At 38.4% G+C, this 16,149-nt stretch overlaps 2 protein-coding genes across 2 annotated transcripts; one reads left to right on the top strand and one right to left on the bottom strand.

Moving 5' to 3' along the window:
* Positions 1-5,574: 5,574 nt before the first annotated feature.
* On the top strand, positions 5,575-7,722 carry six2b (SIX homeobox 2b). The gene is made up of 2 exons (XM_039661385.2): positions 5,575-6,510; positions 7,231-7,722. The coding sequence occupies exons 1-2, from the start codon at positions 5,951-5,953 to the stop codon at positions 7,520-7,522; spliced, it is 852 nt and encodes a 283-aa protein (XP_039517319.2). The 5' UTR covers positions 5,575-5,950; the 3' UTR covers positions 7,523-7,722.
* A 4,584-nt stretch (positions 7,723-12,306) lies between these two features.
* six3b (SIX homeobox 3b) lies at positions 12,307-15,026 on the bottom strand. Its single transcript, XM_039661321.2, has 2 exons — positions 14,126-15,026; positions 12,307-13,165 (listed from the first exon to the last, which is right to left on the bottom strand). Exons 1-2 carry the CDS (start codon positions 14,815-14,817, stop codon positions 12,976-12,978), a joined length of 882 nt encoding a protein of 293 aa, XP_039517255.1. The 5' UTR covers positions 14,818-15,026; the 3' UTR covers positions 12,307-12,975.
* Between the last annotated feature and the right edge of the window lie 1,123 nt (positions 15,027-16,149).

Raw genomic sequence — 16,149 nt, 5'->3', positions numbered from 1 at the left:
TTTGATTACAGTCTGAGAAGCATGTTCCTGCCCAGACACTGGTGGTGTAACTTCCCTATGCATGAACATTTAATCCCTCTGCCTGCCAGGAGGACAGAGGGCTGAAACTTGATCACCCAGGGGGCCAACACACAAGAGGACAAGAGAAGGAGAGTGTGTGTGAGAGAGAAAGAGAACAAGCACTGACATGATTTAGCATCTTAGATAATGGCGCAATACTCTAATTATGTGTTAAAGCTTGAAATGATGCACGTGTTGGTGCAACATAGGAACTATAAAGCAAATATTGCTTCTAGCCAGTCATGATCTTCTACAAAATTGTCACTGGTAGACTACAATGAATTCTCTCTGTGTCAACCTTCATACAACACTGATGAAACTTATGGCCCTACACGTCTTCTCCTAGAGCTCTCGCTCATGAGAAAACACACACATGCGAGCACACACACACACACACACACACACACAGAACGGAGCCTCTCCCGGCGCTATCAGGTTTCGCGTCCCTCCTGAGAGGGAAGGTGAGCCAGCTTCATTAATCATTTAGAGTGTGCGCTGTGAGTGGAGGACAGTGTGATTGCCGGGTGTTGGGTGTCTCTGCCCATGGTCCCCTACACAACTGCCTTGATTTGAAAAAAGAAAAAAAGCTTAGGCCACTGCATGGTCAGCAACGGGCCTCCAGAAAAAACGAACGCTGCCCAGTCGCGTGGGCAGATTAGCAGACCTCTATCTCACTCATGGCCCATGAAACATTAGACAGGTGCAGGTGTGTGCAGAGAGCTGCTTGGATTGCTTTTTCTTCCTCTTTCGGTTTAGGTTGGGATGTGCATTTCCTTGGATGGCAAATCACAGAATAGAATGCTTTTACTGTAACTGATGCCAACAAGAGTTTTTTTTTTTTTTTTTTTTTTAAAGAAAAGTTTGAAAGTTTAAAGTATGTTTGTAAAATGAAAATTAACGCAAGATCATCAAAAGGTACATATATCAGAGAATATCAGCTGGTTTCACTAACAGATAAACATAGAGAAAACTAAAATTAAAGGTATAGTTTACCCAAAAAGGAAAATTCTGACATCATGCATTCATGTTTTTTTCCCCCAAATCTGCCTAACTTTCTTACGGAGCCCCCCCTAGTCCCACTTTTGGCTACTATCTCTTAAGATACTATCTCATGGCCTCAAGATAACTCGTGGCCTCAAGATACTAACTCGTGGCCTCAAGATACTAACTCGTGGCCTCAAGATAGTAAATCGTGGCCTCAAGATAGTAAATCGTGGCCTCAAGATACTATCTCGTGGCCTCAAGATAGTAACTCGTGGCCTCAAGATACTAACTCGTGGCCTCAAGATACTAACTCGTGGCCTCAAGATACTACCTCGTGGCCTCAAGATACTACCTCGTGGCCTCAAGATACTAACTCGTGGCCTCAAGATACTAACTCGTGGCCTCAAGATACTAACTCGTGGCCTCAAGATACTAACTCGTGGCCTCAAGATACTAACTCGTGGCCTCAAGATAGTAACTCGTGGCCTCAAGATAGTAACTCGTGGCCTCAAGATAGTAACTCGTGGCCTCAAGATAGTAACTCGTGGCCTCAAGATACTAACTCGTGGCCTCAAGATACTAACTCGTGGCCTCAAGATACTAACTCGTGGTCTCAAGATACTATCTCGTGGCCTCAAGATACTAACTCGTGGCCTCAAGATACTAACTCGTGGCCTCAAGATACTAACTCGTGGCCTCAAGATACTAACTCGTGGCCTCAAGATACTAACTCGTGGCCTCAAGATACTAACTCGTGGCCTCAAGATACTATCTCGTGGCCTCAATATAGTTACTCGTGGCCTCAAGATACTATCTTGTGGCCTCAAGATAGTAACTCGTGGCCTCAAGATAGAGTTAGTATCTTGAGTTCACGGGTTAATATCTTGAGGCCACAAGTTACTATCTTCACAAGATAGTTATAATTATTTTTTTTTATTTTTTATTTTTTTGCCAAAATGGGACTAGGGGGGCTCCGTACTTTCTATCGCAACGCATTCTCACCCCCAAGGCGTCACTTAACTGACGCCTTGGGAAGCATTTGGACATGCTTCAATATCTGACGCTTTAGGCGCCCTTTAGCGTCAGTAAGATGACGCCCTAGGATCGCGTGTACCCTACCCCCACCCCACACCTAAACCTAACCGCGTCCTCTAACAGACGCTTCCCTTTAGCGTCAGTCAGATGACGCCGTAGGATCGCGTCATGTAAGTGACGCTAAAGGGCGCCTAAAACGTCAAATATTGAAGCATGGTCAAAGGGCATATAAAAGATGATGTTTTGAGCAATGGAATACAATGGAAGTCATAGTAATCAAAATGGTTTTGGGTAACACTTTATTTTGATGGTCCCTTTTGAACATTCTGTGGACTATAAGCAACTTTACAACTACATGTCAAATACCTCTCATTAGACTATTAGTAGACTTTCTGCTTAATATCTGCCAACTCTTTATTGTGATGCTCCTCCAACAGACATTCTACTATAAGTAACTTTGCAACTAAATATCAACATATTCTATGCCTAACCCTACCAGTCAACTAATACTCTACTAACACTCTAGTGAGAGTTATTAGAGATGTAGGTCCAACATTACTTATAGTCTGCTGAATGTGTTAAAGGGACCATCCAAATAAAGTGAAACCGGTTTTGTCCATATGGGGAAATCAGTGGCATCCGTTGTTGTTTTGGACCCCATTTACTTTCCTTGTAACAGTTGAAACATTCTTCAAAGTATCTTCTTTTTTTTTGCTGACAAAAAGGATGTGTTACAGGTTCATGATAACATGAGGATGAGTAAATGATGACAAATTTTTATTTTTGACTTAATCTCTTTAAAGGGATAGTTCGCCCAAAAATGAAAATTAGCCCATGATTTTTCTCACCCTATAGTCATCCTAGGTGTATGCATCAGAAATGTCCTGGCTCTTCTAAGCTTTATAATGGCAGTCCATAAACGTGCATCTATCCTTCATAAAAGTGATCCACACAACTTCAGGGGGTTAATAAGGGGTGTCTGAAGCGAAGCGATGCGTTGGTTTGAGAAAAATATCCATATTTAAAATTTTACAGTTCACTTTGTGTATACAGACAGGAGCCATCTTGGAAAACAGTCACGACAAGTCAAACCACGAACGTTGTGCTGAGTGAGCTGAACTGTATGAAGTTCAGCGAACTTCTGACCTGTATGAACAACGGTCGGGGATCGACTTATCGAGACTATTTTTTTTAGATTTTTTAAGATTATTTATTAAGATTAACATGTATGGACCCTTACTGTGTTAGTGTGGGGCTATTTTGAGCCTTGTTAGTGGTATAAACTTTTTACTTAGTAAATGCCCCCATTACTCGCGTTATACACTAAACAGTTTTTAAAGATAAAACTCTTTACATTCGATTATCATGAAAACAAATCTCAGAGAACAAGATGTTTCATTAGACCAAAGGTTCATTTTGCCCCGGAGTAGTTCTCCTTTAAGATTGAAATTTGGACAAATGCTGCTGTTCCGAGAACTTTAGGTTTCTGTGTTAGGGGTTCTGTATCGCAGTTTTTCGGTTCGGTTTGAACATCATTACATCCCAAAAGGACGAGTAAATCATGGGCTAATTTTCATTTTTTGGGTGAACTATCCCTTTAAGTACTATGATTCACCGTTGAAGGAATAGTCCACCCCAAAATGGGAAGTTTATCTTTATGTACTCTCCTTCATGCTGTTCCAAACCTGTATGACTTTTTCTTTCAGCTGAACTCAAAAGATGATTAAGAAAAATCGGCATCCATTGTTGTTTTGGACCCCATTTACTTTATCTGTGGACAAAAACAGTTGAAACTTATGTCTTCCTTTGTGTTCTGCAGAATAAAGAAATTCATACAGGTTTGGAACGAAGTGATGGTGAGGAAGATGATAAAATAAGTTCCATCTTTAGGAAAAACTGTCAATCTGTGCACAGTAATTCGTTCATTAAACAGTAGTCCTTTAAGAGCAGGCAAACATCGTCTCCATCATCAAGGTCAGAGGCTGGAGCCCCAGACAGCAGCCAAGCTCGGCTCACTGTCTCTGACACAGGGTTTAGAATGACACAGCAAAGCTAGCGTGAAGCAGCTCCCCTGAATAAAGAATGGCTTTCAAAATGGACTTGAGCTGACTGTTTCTGCAGTGCTGTGAGCTGAAGCACTTCCTGAATGTCCTCCATCGCCCATCTCTGCTGCTGTGCCGGTCTCAGACTGGCTAAGTAACGTCTGCCCAGACACCTCCTCCCCTTCACTGGAAAATGATCCCATCCATGTATAATCAATCAGGTCCTTTTACTGAAAACTCAACCCTTTACCTCTGTGTGTACACGTGTGTGAGAATGAGCATGTGTCGGCGGGCTATTGAGATGGGTGTGGACTTTTTCTTTTTTTTCTTTTTTAACAAAAAGACAGTAAAATACGTAATACAATAGCCTGTGCCACAATGCAAACATGAAACATGCCATGCAAATTTCAAGGTAGTTTAGCCTACGTGGGGGAAATACGTGACCACTGTTCTGAATGCATGAGATATATATTGGTTACGTTTTCTGATTCTTAAAAAAAAAAAAAAAAAATCCTCTGCTTCTTTAAAGCCCTTTATTCAAACACCGATCTAAAAATGTTTTAATCTCAATAGAACAAAATGAATAAAATTGTGCTTGATATCTTTTTGTTGTTGCTGAACCTTAAAATAAACAGTGGAGAACCATTATAGCCTATTTACGCAAATTCCATTTAAAATGTAGTAATAGTTACAGTAATATGACTACTATATTTTGGAATGCAATAAAATATATCAATTCCACTGAGCAGCATATTCGATCAAAGGCCTAAAATATTTCGCTTTCATATGTAAACTAACATCAAATTATTTTCATGGTGAGAGCTGAATATATTAGCTCCCCATAAAACGAATTTGCCAAATATCTGTGTCCCTCTGGAACTAAATGCTAGAATTACAGTGTCCATATGAAAAAGTACGCTGGAGTCGCGTTACATTCCAAAATAACTCGTCAGATACACGACACCAGAGACTTCTCGTCACAAACATCAATCCAGCAAACCTCTGGTGCCAGCCATCCATTACTAATAAAATAATTAACTCGAAGAGATATTTAAGCGGTTTTCTCCGATTTACTTTGTTTCCCAAAATGTATGTTTATATTTGCAAAATTGCACAAATCTTTATCTATATTATTTATGATCCTGTAATAGTTGACGTAAATGCCGTATATGTCTTGGTTATGCATGTTCATGCATACAAGTGATGGTGAAATGAAATAGTTTATCAAAAGGGCAGTTAGTTACCCCACAAATCTGTTTGTTAATGATAACAAATGAAGGTCACTGTAGTTATAGATTGTCCCTTATTTTGTGATTATAATAGAGCGCCGCGGTGTCTGTTTTTGGAGTGTGTTGCGCGCACTCCTTCCCCTGAGGTGCATGTCATCCAAGTGCCACTCTATATCCAAGAGGCAGGGTCATTTTCTGCTACACAACTTCTCTCCACACTTGCCCGTATGATTCCCCAGGAGGATGCGCTAGCCGTCCAAACACACTATTGAGTCTGTAAGAGATAGGATGATAACCAGAGGGCGGGCTGATAGCTGAGGGCAGTCGAGGAAACAATCTATTGCGCACAACGAGAGCGCGTAAAATGATTAGCGCGTCATGATATTGAAACTAATGTGATTGAGCAATGCAACACGCTCACTCAAACTGCTAGTTTTTCTTTGGACTTATTTTTTTTTCATGGAAAATGTTCATCAAGAACTGACACTCATCAGTTGAAGGAACTTCATTGCTTGAGTTTCCAAAGTGGATATCACCTTAAAAACCAACGTTAAGAGTGGATGAGATACGCACAGGACATCAATCCCATTGCCCTCAACTATGTCTTTGCCACCAACTTTCGGATTTACCCAAGAGCAGGTAGCCTGCGTTTGCGAGGTCCTTCAGCAAGGTGGGAGTATCGAACGTCTCGGACGCTTTCTGTGGTCCTTACCTGCTTGTGAGCACCTCCACAAAAACGAGAGCGTATTGAAAGCGAAAGCCGTGGTTGCTTTCCACCGAGGCAACTTTAGGGAGCTGTACAAAGTATTAGAGAGTACCCAGTTTTCTCCGCATAACCACCCTAAACTGCAACAGCTCTGGCTAAAAGCTCACTACGTCGAAGCGGAGAAATTGCGCGGTCGTCCTCTGGGCGCAGTGGGAAAGTACCGAGTGCGCAGAAAGTTCCCGTTGCCTCGCAGCATCTGGGATGGAGAGGAGACGAGCTACTGTTTTAAGGAGAAGAGCCGGTGTGTGCTTAAAGAGTGGTACACTCACAACCCGTATCCTTCTCCGAGAGAGAAGCGAGAACTGGCCGAGGCCACGGGCCTCACCACTACGCAGGTCAGCAACTGGTTCAAGAACAGAAGGCAGAGGGATCGTGCCGCAGAAGCAAAGGAAAGGTAGGAAGAACACCATTACGCTCAATATTTTAAACTGTTATCTTCCTGATCAATGTGTACAATGGCCATATAAAATATGCAACATGTAAATAAATTACATTAATTAGTTGGTGGTAATAAATAATAGGCTAATAAAGCATACGGCAATTTGAATGTCAAAGACTAAAAAAAAAAAAACAAAAAAAAAAAACAGCTGGACTTTTAGATAACCGCATAGAACATTCTATAAAGTTTTCAGTTGTATGACATCAGTGCCCGAAATTTATACTGTTTATTCACCTGTCTTTTTAATCAATAAGTGACGCAAAAGAGATTATTTGACCACACAAAATAACTATGCCTAAAAAAAGTAAAACTAAATAGGCTACAGATAATAGCCTATATTATCATTTTTATATCCTAATTATTGAAATATAGATAAGGATACTTATTATTAGGCTATTCATCTTTTAAAATCTTGAGCATTTAAATGTGTAATTTGAAAATCTCAACTCAGTAAAAGTAAGAAACTGATCAAAATCATATAATTAATTGTTAAATATAATTCATAAATATAATTCAATAAGCCGAAATGGAGATTTTTGTTTAAAAAAAGCCTATAATGCAATGCTGGAAAATAAAAGCATCATACATTTTATTTGCTACACTTAATTATGCACAATCCAGGAGTTTGTATCATGTGCAAGCGAATTAACGAATTTGAATGATCTGCTCCAACAGAGAAAACGATGGTGCAAATCCAAGCGGCCACAACCCACTCACCTCTCACGAAAACAAATCTCTATGCGAAAGTTCGGAGGATGACAAATCTCCCGCAGCGACTCCGGATCACAGCTCCATGAGCCCAGTCATGCTCATGGGTCCCAGTTCAGGTCTGCCCCCCCTGCACAGCTTTGCTCCTCCGCCCGGCCCCAGCGTCAGCGGCTCAGACTCCCAGAGCCACCATCACTTCTCCATGCACGACGGCCTCCTCCACACCATGACGGCCAGCCTGGTGGAACTTGGATCATAAGGAATAAAGCACGACTTCTTTGACTTTTCCACCAATTACTAGCTTCGATATCATACCAAACATGTTATTAGTCAAGAGTAGAGGACATTAGCCAAACAAATTCCCAGAACTACCAGTCGATTATGGTCCTACGTCAAGAACAATGTTTCCATCAGAAATTATTGTAACATTTCAGTGTAATCAAGGGATAGTTTTTGATATGTCTACCTATAAGATTAACTAATAAAATATATATTTAATAAAGTCAAAATATGTTGTCTTCTTGCAGTTGAACAATATGTGCTCTACACTTTATTTAATATTAATAGCCTCGAGAATCTCTTTTGCTGATTCATTGACGCAATTAAATAAATGCAATCATCATAACATTAACATAGGCCTTCCTGAAATATTATGGTACAAAACAAACAAATAAAACGTTTTAACTTGGTCTTATAACGCATGCCTTTTTGGGACGTTTGGTTAAATAAACCTACCTATTTTCTTTCTTGTTTGAATTTTGCATATTAGGCCTAATATTCTTGATAAAAGGCATGACTGACCATGTTCAATTTAAAATAACTTATTTGGTAAAGTGCGGTGCTATCTCAAAAATATTGGCACCAGTCAAATCTTTATTTAGCTATAACAATTTTATTTCCGTCTCACAATAATTCTATACAATTTTATACATGGCACTTTTTACAAGTTCTTCATTCATTTTTCTTCAGTCAAAGGCAACGTGGTCGAAAAAGGTGCAATTGTAACTTTATCACAACTTTGATTTTAAAAACGAATGCAGCAAACGTGTAAGTTTCACGTTTGAGGGGGTTAAACCGTGACATCTACACGTTTTCCAAAGTGAACCAACGTGATAATTTCACGTCTTGTAGTGATACCAGGTTGGCAGCAATGAAGCCGTTTCTAATAGACAATCGGAAGCATAAAAATAGACCTTTACTTTCTATAGAGAATAAGCCAATTTGAAACGTTTTAAACAAAAATTTAAATGTTTTTTTTTTTTACTTTTCACTATTTTGTTAGGCCTATAGTTTTGTTAAAGCCGAAATTATGGACATATACTGCCCCCTATTGGTGATCTGACATTATAATCAGCCTAAACCCCAGGTTAAGTTCTATCAAGTTGAAAATTACTACTGAGATCATCGTAACCATTGTCGGACGTTTTTTATAGAAGGAAAAACTATTTCCCAAACCAGCACAACATGTGTGCCCATCATTGTCTCCTCAGCGTGAAAATAACTTGAAATAGATTTCACTCTAAAAAATGTAGTGCTGTTTCAACCCCTGTTTGGGTCATATGCACTAACCCAACTGTTGGGTTTAAATAGTTTAATAAAAAATAAACCAAGGTTTGCGTTTGTCCATTTAACCCAGACATTGGTTGAAACAGCAGTTCAAAACAATATATTAATGCTCAAATTCTGAAAGTGGTGAAAGAAAAAAGTAGGCTACAGTACATACACTGCCGATTTAAACACTGTATCCTCAACATTTAACATGTCAGGTTAGCCTATTGAAGATGTGAACCTGCCCAGAAGGGGGGAGGAATGAGAGAAAAGAAAATGCGAGGCACCTATTTACAACACTCAAATGTATTTATTCATTGTTATACGTTTGTTTGTGAAATATAATATTAAAATATCATAAGGTGACATGTTTTACTGCAAAGATACTATTATTAGCATCAAAGTAAGCATACATTATGCAGAGGTGAAAATGAGGGGGACATAGGCTATTTATATATTTTTATTTAAATAACTTCAAACTGTTCCTTAAAATATCTTAAACGGGAATAAATCATGATAAATAGTTTTATAATATATATATACAAGTAAAATAACTGTGGTGCCAAAGTTACAACAAAGTGTAAATACTATACTCAGTCAGTCACCTATATTTATCTATAGCTATATCTACAAAATAGTTTATTACTGTGTTTTGTTTACATGATTAACAAAGACTGTACTCTATATGTAGCCTACTTAATATATCTGAACCTACATTAATAGGCTATACTTAATGTACTAGCTATAGCATAGATAGGCTATTAGGCTATACTTGTATAATAATGTAGCAGCTATAGTATATATAAGGCTATTAAATTATAGCCTACACAGTAAAGTATTTATTAATCATGTAAATAAACACAGAAACTGAAAAATTCGCCAAGTAGGAATAAGATTAAAATGTATACAGCTTCCTTTAGATTGTTTTATCTAATATTCACCACATGATGGCGCCATAAGCAAACGAATGTAAAGGCTTTCTATTGGAAGAAAACTTCATGTCAAATACATGTCTATTTAGTTAGTAAAACATCTCGTTTAAACAGATAAACTCGTTAAAAACTCGTCAAATCTTCGTTCCTTTTTATGTTGCAAACAAATTCAAAGTCTAATAAATTTGTTTCATTCGACCGTTTTAATTGTTTGGATGTCTTGTGAGCCGTGTAGCAGCTGAGAATGTTATGAGCTGAGCAAACATTTACCCAATGACAAAGAATATGCATATCACTACATAAAACACATGTGCTTCATCGAGGTACATGCAAAACGGTCACAAAAAGTAGTAACATAATACTTTATCAGCATGAAAAATTTGCCGAGCAGCTGTGCTGTTATAGGCCGCGATCCCTACACAGTTTCAACTTTAAAGGGATTTGCCTACCCAAAAATGAAAATGTTGTCACCATTAATTGATTAATTGCCATTTAATCACCCTCATGTTGTTCCAAACCTGTTTGAGTTTATTTATTCTGTTGAACAGAAAATATGATATTTTACATTATGTTGGCGACTGTTGATTCCCACCACCAAAAAAAAAAAACAACAAAAAAAAAACTTGAGGGTGAGCTAGGGTTAAGTAATGACAACATTTTCATTTTGGGGAGAACTATCCATTTAAGGTTAAACATCTTATTACAGGCGTTCACCCTCATGTCAGTGTGCGAATTATAAAATGTGTTAGGCCTATTATGTTTTGTTTTTCATCCTTAATTTGTTGAGGTTCCTCAGTCAGGCGCAAACATTATTCTGTTGTCGCACCCCATGTTAGCCAACTCTCACCTAGGCTATGTTAAACAGAATATGGGCCCAAACAAACATTTCAGTTTTAGTTATTTCAAGTGTTGTGGTCTATGTAACCCTATAATAATGATAATGACAAGAGCTAAAGTTTTTTTAGACTTACCGTCTGTTAATGATCTAAACGGAAGTACTGTAGCTCGATCGGTGTTGTTGCTTCCTCAGGTTTGTCACTTCTTTTAACGCGAACTTGTGCCTTGGGTGGTGGCTGAAAGGTTGTAGACTATATATTTACACAGATGTAGCCTATTACATGTCATCGAATTACTCTTAATTGGGTGGTTGGTTGGTTCATTCATTGATTGATTTAACATATTAAATAAAATTGAATTGATTTTTTTTTTTCGTCAAATCAACTTTAGGCTAATTAAAGTGTTTCAGATAACAACTATTTACTATGTTGAGTCATGTTGATTAAACCAGTCTTCCCTGGTCATTGCCTTAACTCAAATTCTTAAGTTAAAGCAGCATTTTATTTATTTTTTTATTTATTTATTTGCAGTCAGGTAACACTGTAACAAAAGAATATTCAATTTTCACTACATTTCCTTTACTATTAACATGTTAAGTTTATACTAAATAGCCAAAGAGTAACCTTGAAATTGCACTAAATTGCACTTCTGGTGTGCTAAAGAGGTGCGTCGCGTTTATTTTATAGCGCAGTTCCATGCAGCACAATGGATACAGGTCAAGGGGAACTGCCGCGTGAATAAACACGAATAAAAAGTTGTGCTCAGTTAAGCGATCAAATCAAAGGGGAGAAGGGGAACAGAAATCCTCTCACAGTAAACGACACATTCTTTCTCTTATATGGAATGCTATTAGGAAACTACAAACAAACCATCCTCTTGTTATTTACCCTTATGGTCGTATAAGAGAGAAGACTGAAATTGAATGATGCCACTATTAGGCAGATAAATGACGTTTGAACATTGAGGTGATTACAAGTTCCTTGGAATAATGTGTAAGTAATGTGGTCTTAGTAGACTTAAAATGGCATTTGTTTTGAATACATTTGCTTTTTTTTATTATTTATTTTATTTTAAAAACAATGATAAAAATAAAGTCTCAGCTTTTTCAATTTATTTAGACTGTACACTACTATAAAACAAACCTACGTCACCAGCTAGAAGCGGGCGTAAATTAGCCAACAGAAATATGTTATGATTTAGGCTTACTATAAAATGTATTGCTCTCTACCCAAACATTTCCGACAATTATAGATTATATAAAAAAAAATTAATAATAATAATAAAAACGCACGATCACTGGCAACAAGATAAGCTCTCAGATTCAATTTACTTAAGGAAATAAAATTCATGTTATTTCAAAACCGTTTTCGCCAATGTGCAATTCTACAATAGTAATAACAACAACTACGTACGAGTGCTACTACTAACCTACTAATAATAGCAAATAATAAACTAATAGTAGGAAAAATGGGAAAACCTTTTTAAAATTAAACAAATAAAAAAAGAACCCTCATTCTTCACCTCTTTCTTTTTTGAGTGCGATTTGCATGGACTTAGCCTATGTTTTCGCCCAAGCAAAGACAAAAGATTCACACTCCTGAAATAAAAAATAAAAGTAATAAAAAAAAAAGGAACAAGGCACTAATGTACAGAACAGAATTTTTCTGTATTTTCTGACATAATGCTACAATGTCAACTCGATAAATAAACAAATAATATTCTGATAGTCGTTATATTAAATTATATTTATTTGCATAAAAGTGACCCATAACACTGTGTTTTCAGCGCCATTAACCAATTTACAGTATAAAAACGAGCAGAATGAATAGACACTTAAAATCTCCAAGCACTTAACAGACAGTTACTCACGCTTTATGGACACAACATAAAGAAATTTGCAGGGAAGAGAGTGGCGTAATTGCGATATCATACAAGCATTTCTAGACAAGCCTGGACCTAAGGAAAACTTTGAATCAGACATGGACAATTCAATATAAATCTCGAGATAAAATTAGTATAAACATCTGCTGCCGAGTAAAAGACGATGGGGAATAAAGGTGCTTTTGACTTGAACGATTGTCTGATAAACACAAAATAACAAAATTGCCTCTCCGGTTCACTCATTTCTTTGAGCATCGAGTTATACTTTCTCCGACTCCATTTCATAACTGCCTTTTAAAAATGCAAAACATTCACAAATGAACATGCAAAATGGTCGCGTAGGCCTTGGAAATGAAAGGAAAGGAAAGGGCGTCAGTCCGTTGAAGCGCTGGAAAAACAGCATGCTTTTGTCAAACACAAGGTGGCAAAATGGCCGGTCCTCATGTTGCCCACATTTTCTCACTAGTTCATTTTTCTCTGGGCCAAAATTGTTCCATATTTGTCTGACGGTGCATCATACATCGAAATCAGAGTCACTGTCTGTAACTGAGAGGATGGTCCCGCCGTCGCCTCGTTCATTCATACTGGAGACGCTGGTGGTGGGACTGGCGGCCGCGCACGGGGACTCGGCCGAGCTGTGAGGTGTGCACCCGGACTCCGACATGGAGCGCAGGCCGCTTTGACCCAGTCCGTGATGCTGAAGCCTAAAAAACACAAGTATTTAGAAACTAAAATTATTTATGCAACATAAATTTCAGTACATACATGAGCAACCCTTTTTGGGATGAGACTGTGTTAACATGAGAGACTGGAGTAGCAGCACATTCGACGTATTACACTCTCTAATAATAACAAACTCGAATTTTGATCAACGAAATGTGAGAGTAAAAATAGTCAATGATCAAGGTGGTTTGTATTTGTAAGCGTTTGTGTTTATAAAGTGGTCATTTATTTTCTTTAAAATAAATATTTTTAAATTGTGTCATTTGAGAACAAAACTGCTTATTATGAGCTCTAGACATCATTAATTATATTTTATACATGAAGTTGATTTATGAGGTTTGATTATATTTATGTTTGTATTTGGTCAATTGGTTTTGCATGAAATAAAACTATATAGCAATATACTGCCAAATATAGGCTACATGTTTCAAAAAGTGTAGCCTATGTCCTAGGCTATATTATAGGCCTATATTAAGATTTTCACTTTATATGAACTTGTATTTTACTATTTCTGTGAAATTTGTTTATTCACAAATAAGGTGAAGCAATTAAATGCGCCTGGGGAAAAATAAAAACAATCATAACGAAATGTGAAATGTTTTTGTTGCTTTATCACTGATTATTTCCTTTTTCAAAAATTAGCAAAGTGCACGTTTACTTCGTTTATTTTCAAAAACGTCAAAATAATGCGTTTTCTAAAGATTTAACAATGCAGTCTTGGTGATTGGCTTAATTTGTATGCTTAAAAAATAAGAGCAAACTGCTGTTTAATTATACCGCTTAAATGGAAAAAAAGAGATGTGCTCGATTTCTTTCAGCTAAGATCGAGCACATCATTCAGATTTGGTGACAGTTTATGCCGCCTATTTCTTTATGTCAACACAAGTATTAGTTTAATTTCCTCGATATTCCCCGATTTCAGTCGAAACCATTAAACTGACCTGTTTTTGGCAGCTGCCGCCCTGTCTCTCTGCCTCCGATTTTTAAACCAATTGCCCACTTGAGTGGGAGTCAGTCCAGTGGCTTGTGCCAGTTCCCTTTTCTTGCTGGGATTGGGGTAAGGATCCTGTAGGTACCACTCCCTCAACAAGCCGCGAGTTCGTTCCTTGAAACAGTGCGTCTTCTGTTCGCCATCCCAGATGGTCCGTGGCAAGGGGAACTTCTTGCGGACCCGGTATTTATCAACGGGTCCGAGGGGACGACCGCGCAGCTTCTCTGCCTCTTGGTAGTGCGCCTCGAGCCACATCGCTTGCAGCTTTCCATGAGAGTCTTTAGTGAACTTGTGGGTTTCCAGAATGTGATACAATTCACGAAAGCTTCCAGTGTGATATGCAACCACCGCTCGGGCTCGCTGGATGGACTCGTGCTTGTTGATGGCATCGCAGGCTCCGGGTGCCACGGGCAAGGACCAAAGGAAACGTCCGAGTCTCTCGATGTCCCCCGTTTCCTCCAGCGTCTCGCACACGCTGGCCACCTGTTCCGCCGAGAAGTTTAGGGTGGGCAGTTGAAACATCGGTAAGTCCTCCGGGGACCTCGCTCTGGGAATGCTGCCCGCTAGAAGCAGAGGGCGATCCGCGAAATTGGGCAGGAAAATATGTGAGGGATAAAGCTCTAAAGGAGACCTGAACACCATGGAGTCGCCGGGCAGACACAAACAGACGGGAAAGACGCGAAAACTGACGTGGTATTTGCGCTGCTATCGCTGCAGTGCCACCGAACGCGTAATATCTACCCTTAATCAACTTCGAGTGCAACGGTGAAACATTTTGTTTCGCTTTTCTATTGGTCTTCCCTGAGTGGTGCTGTGGTTGTCATGGCAGCCCTGCCAATCACTGTCAAGCTCGCCCGTCATTAGCCAGTGCGCGCTACCCTTCTGCACAGTGGCTTCGCGCGCAGGGTTTTATCGTCGCTCCAATCAGAAATGACCACTCACTGCGGGATGTTTTCAAGCAGGCGAATGGCGCGCCAGTTCACTCGACGGTAGGAGGATTAATAGGTGGAATATTGCTATATATATTAGTGTGCGAGTATGCTTCCGCGAATGTTGTGAAAGTTGGCGAGCTATAGTCAACAGATAAATTGGCTAACACATCGTTTAATTACTTACTAAATAATTATATAGGCCTAACGTATAGGAGTGATGTAGCCTAACTATTTAATTAAATTTGTGAAAAAAATAAATTAGTTTACATTTGCTAGTGCACGTGCAGTTTTTTTTCTTCTTCTAGACAATACATACTAATAATAGGCCTAACATAATAAATAGCTAGAGGCTAGAATTTATCCATAAAAAATGTTAAAAAAAAAAAAGATCGACTAGAAACTTTGCACAATTTGTACACTGTTTAAAATGTTTATCATGTTACAGAAGCATATGCTACGCTCTTTGTTCAATCTGTAGCCTAACTTAATTTGTTTTTTTAAAGAAATATTTATTTTAACGCGTTTTTAATAGCCTGACATAATGCGTATTCTGTGTAATTATTTGGCTATAGTTATTTTGTCTCCTTATCAATTTAAACGGCGAGATAAAATATCAGGAGGAAACAAGATCGGCTTGTTAGGCCTGAGTCAAATAACATTCTTTCACAAGGCTTTTTGTTTGCACAAAGCGTGTAATTAATGCCACAAACAAGTTAATTCATTTGGCCTAATTGTCTGTTTATCCTGGGGTTTAGCGCTTAATGGCCTTCTCTCCAGTGGGCACACCACTTACATTAAAGATGAATGTGTACAGTGAAAAGGGGAGTGTTGTTTGCAAAGTTATCATTTGTAATTAATTGACTATTAGCCAAAAAAAAAAAAAACTGGCGCTAGGCCTACTATGCGACGCGTTTTGAACGATTTTAAAAACGGCATTGCTCCAAGGCAAGATTTAAACATTATCTTCTAGGCTATAGGTGTTGGCATAATGATAACTGCAAACAAAAGCACTAATCTCGCGCCCCGTAGACAAGTAACGAGA

Source organism: Pimephales promelas, chromosome 17, assembly GCF_988280905.1.
Source record: "Pimephales promelas chromosome 17, fPimPro1.hap1.1, whole genome shotgun sequence".
Lineage (NCBI taxonomy): Eukaryota > Metazoa > Chordata > Actinopteri > Cypriniformes > Leuciscidae > Pimephales > Pimephales promelas.
This window is presented reverse-complemented; position numbering and strand designations above follow the sequence as displayed.

Coding starts and splice junctions, on each gene's coding strand:
- six2b (XM_039661385.2), top strand. CDS start 5,951: ATGTCTTTGCCACCAACTTTCGGATTTACCCAAGAGCAGGTAGCCTGC. Junction 6,511..7,230: donor GCCGCAGAAGCAAAGGAAAG/GTAGGAAGAACA, acceptor CTGCTCCAACAG/AGAAAACGATGGTGCAAATC.
- six3b (XM_039661321.2), bottom strand. CDS start 14,817: ATGGTGTTCAGGTCTCCTTTAGAGCTTTATCCCTCACATATTTTCCTG. Junction 13,166..14,125: donor GCGGCAGCTGCCAAAAACAG/GTCAGTTTAATG, acceptor TGTGTTTTTTAG/GCTTCAGCATCACGGACTGG.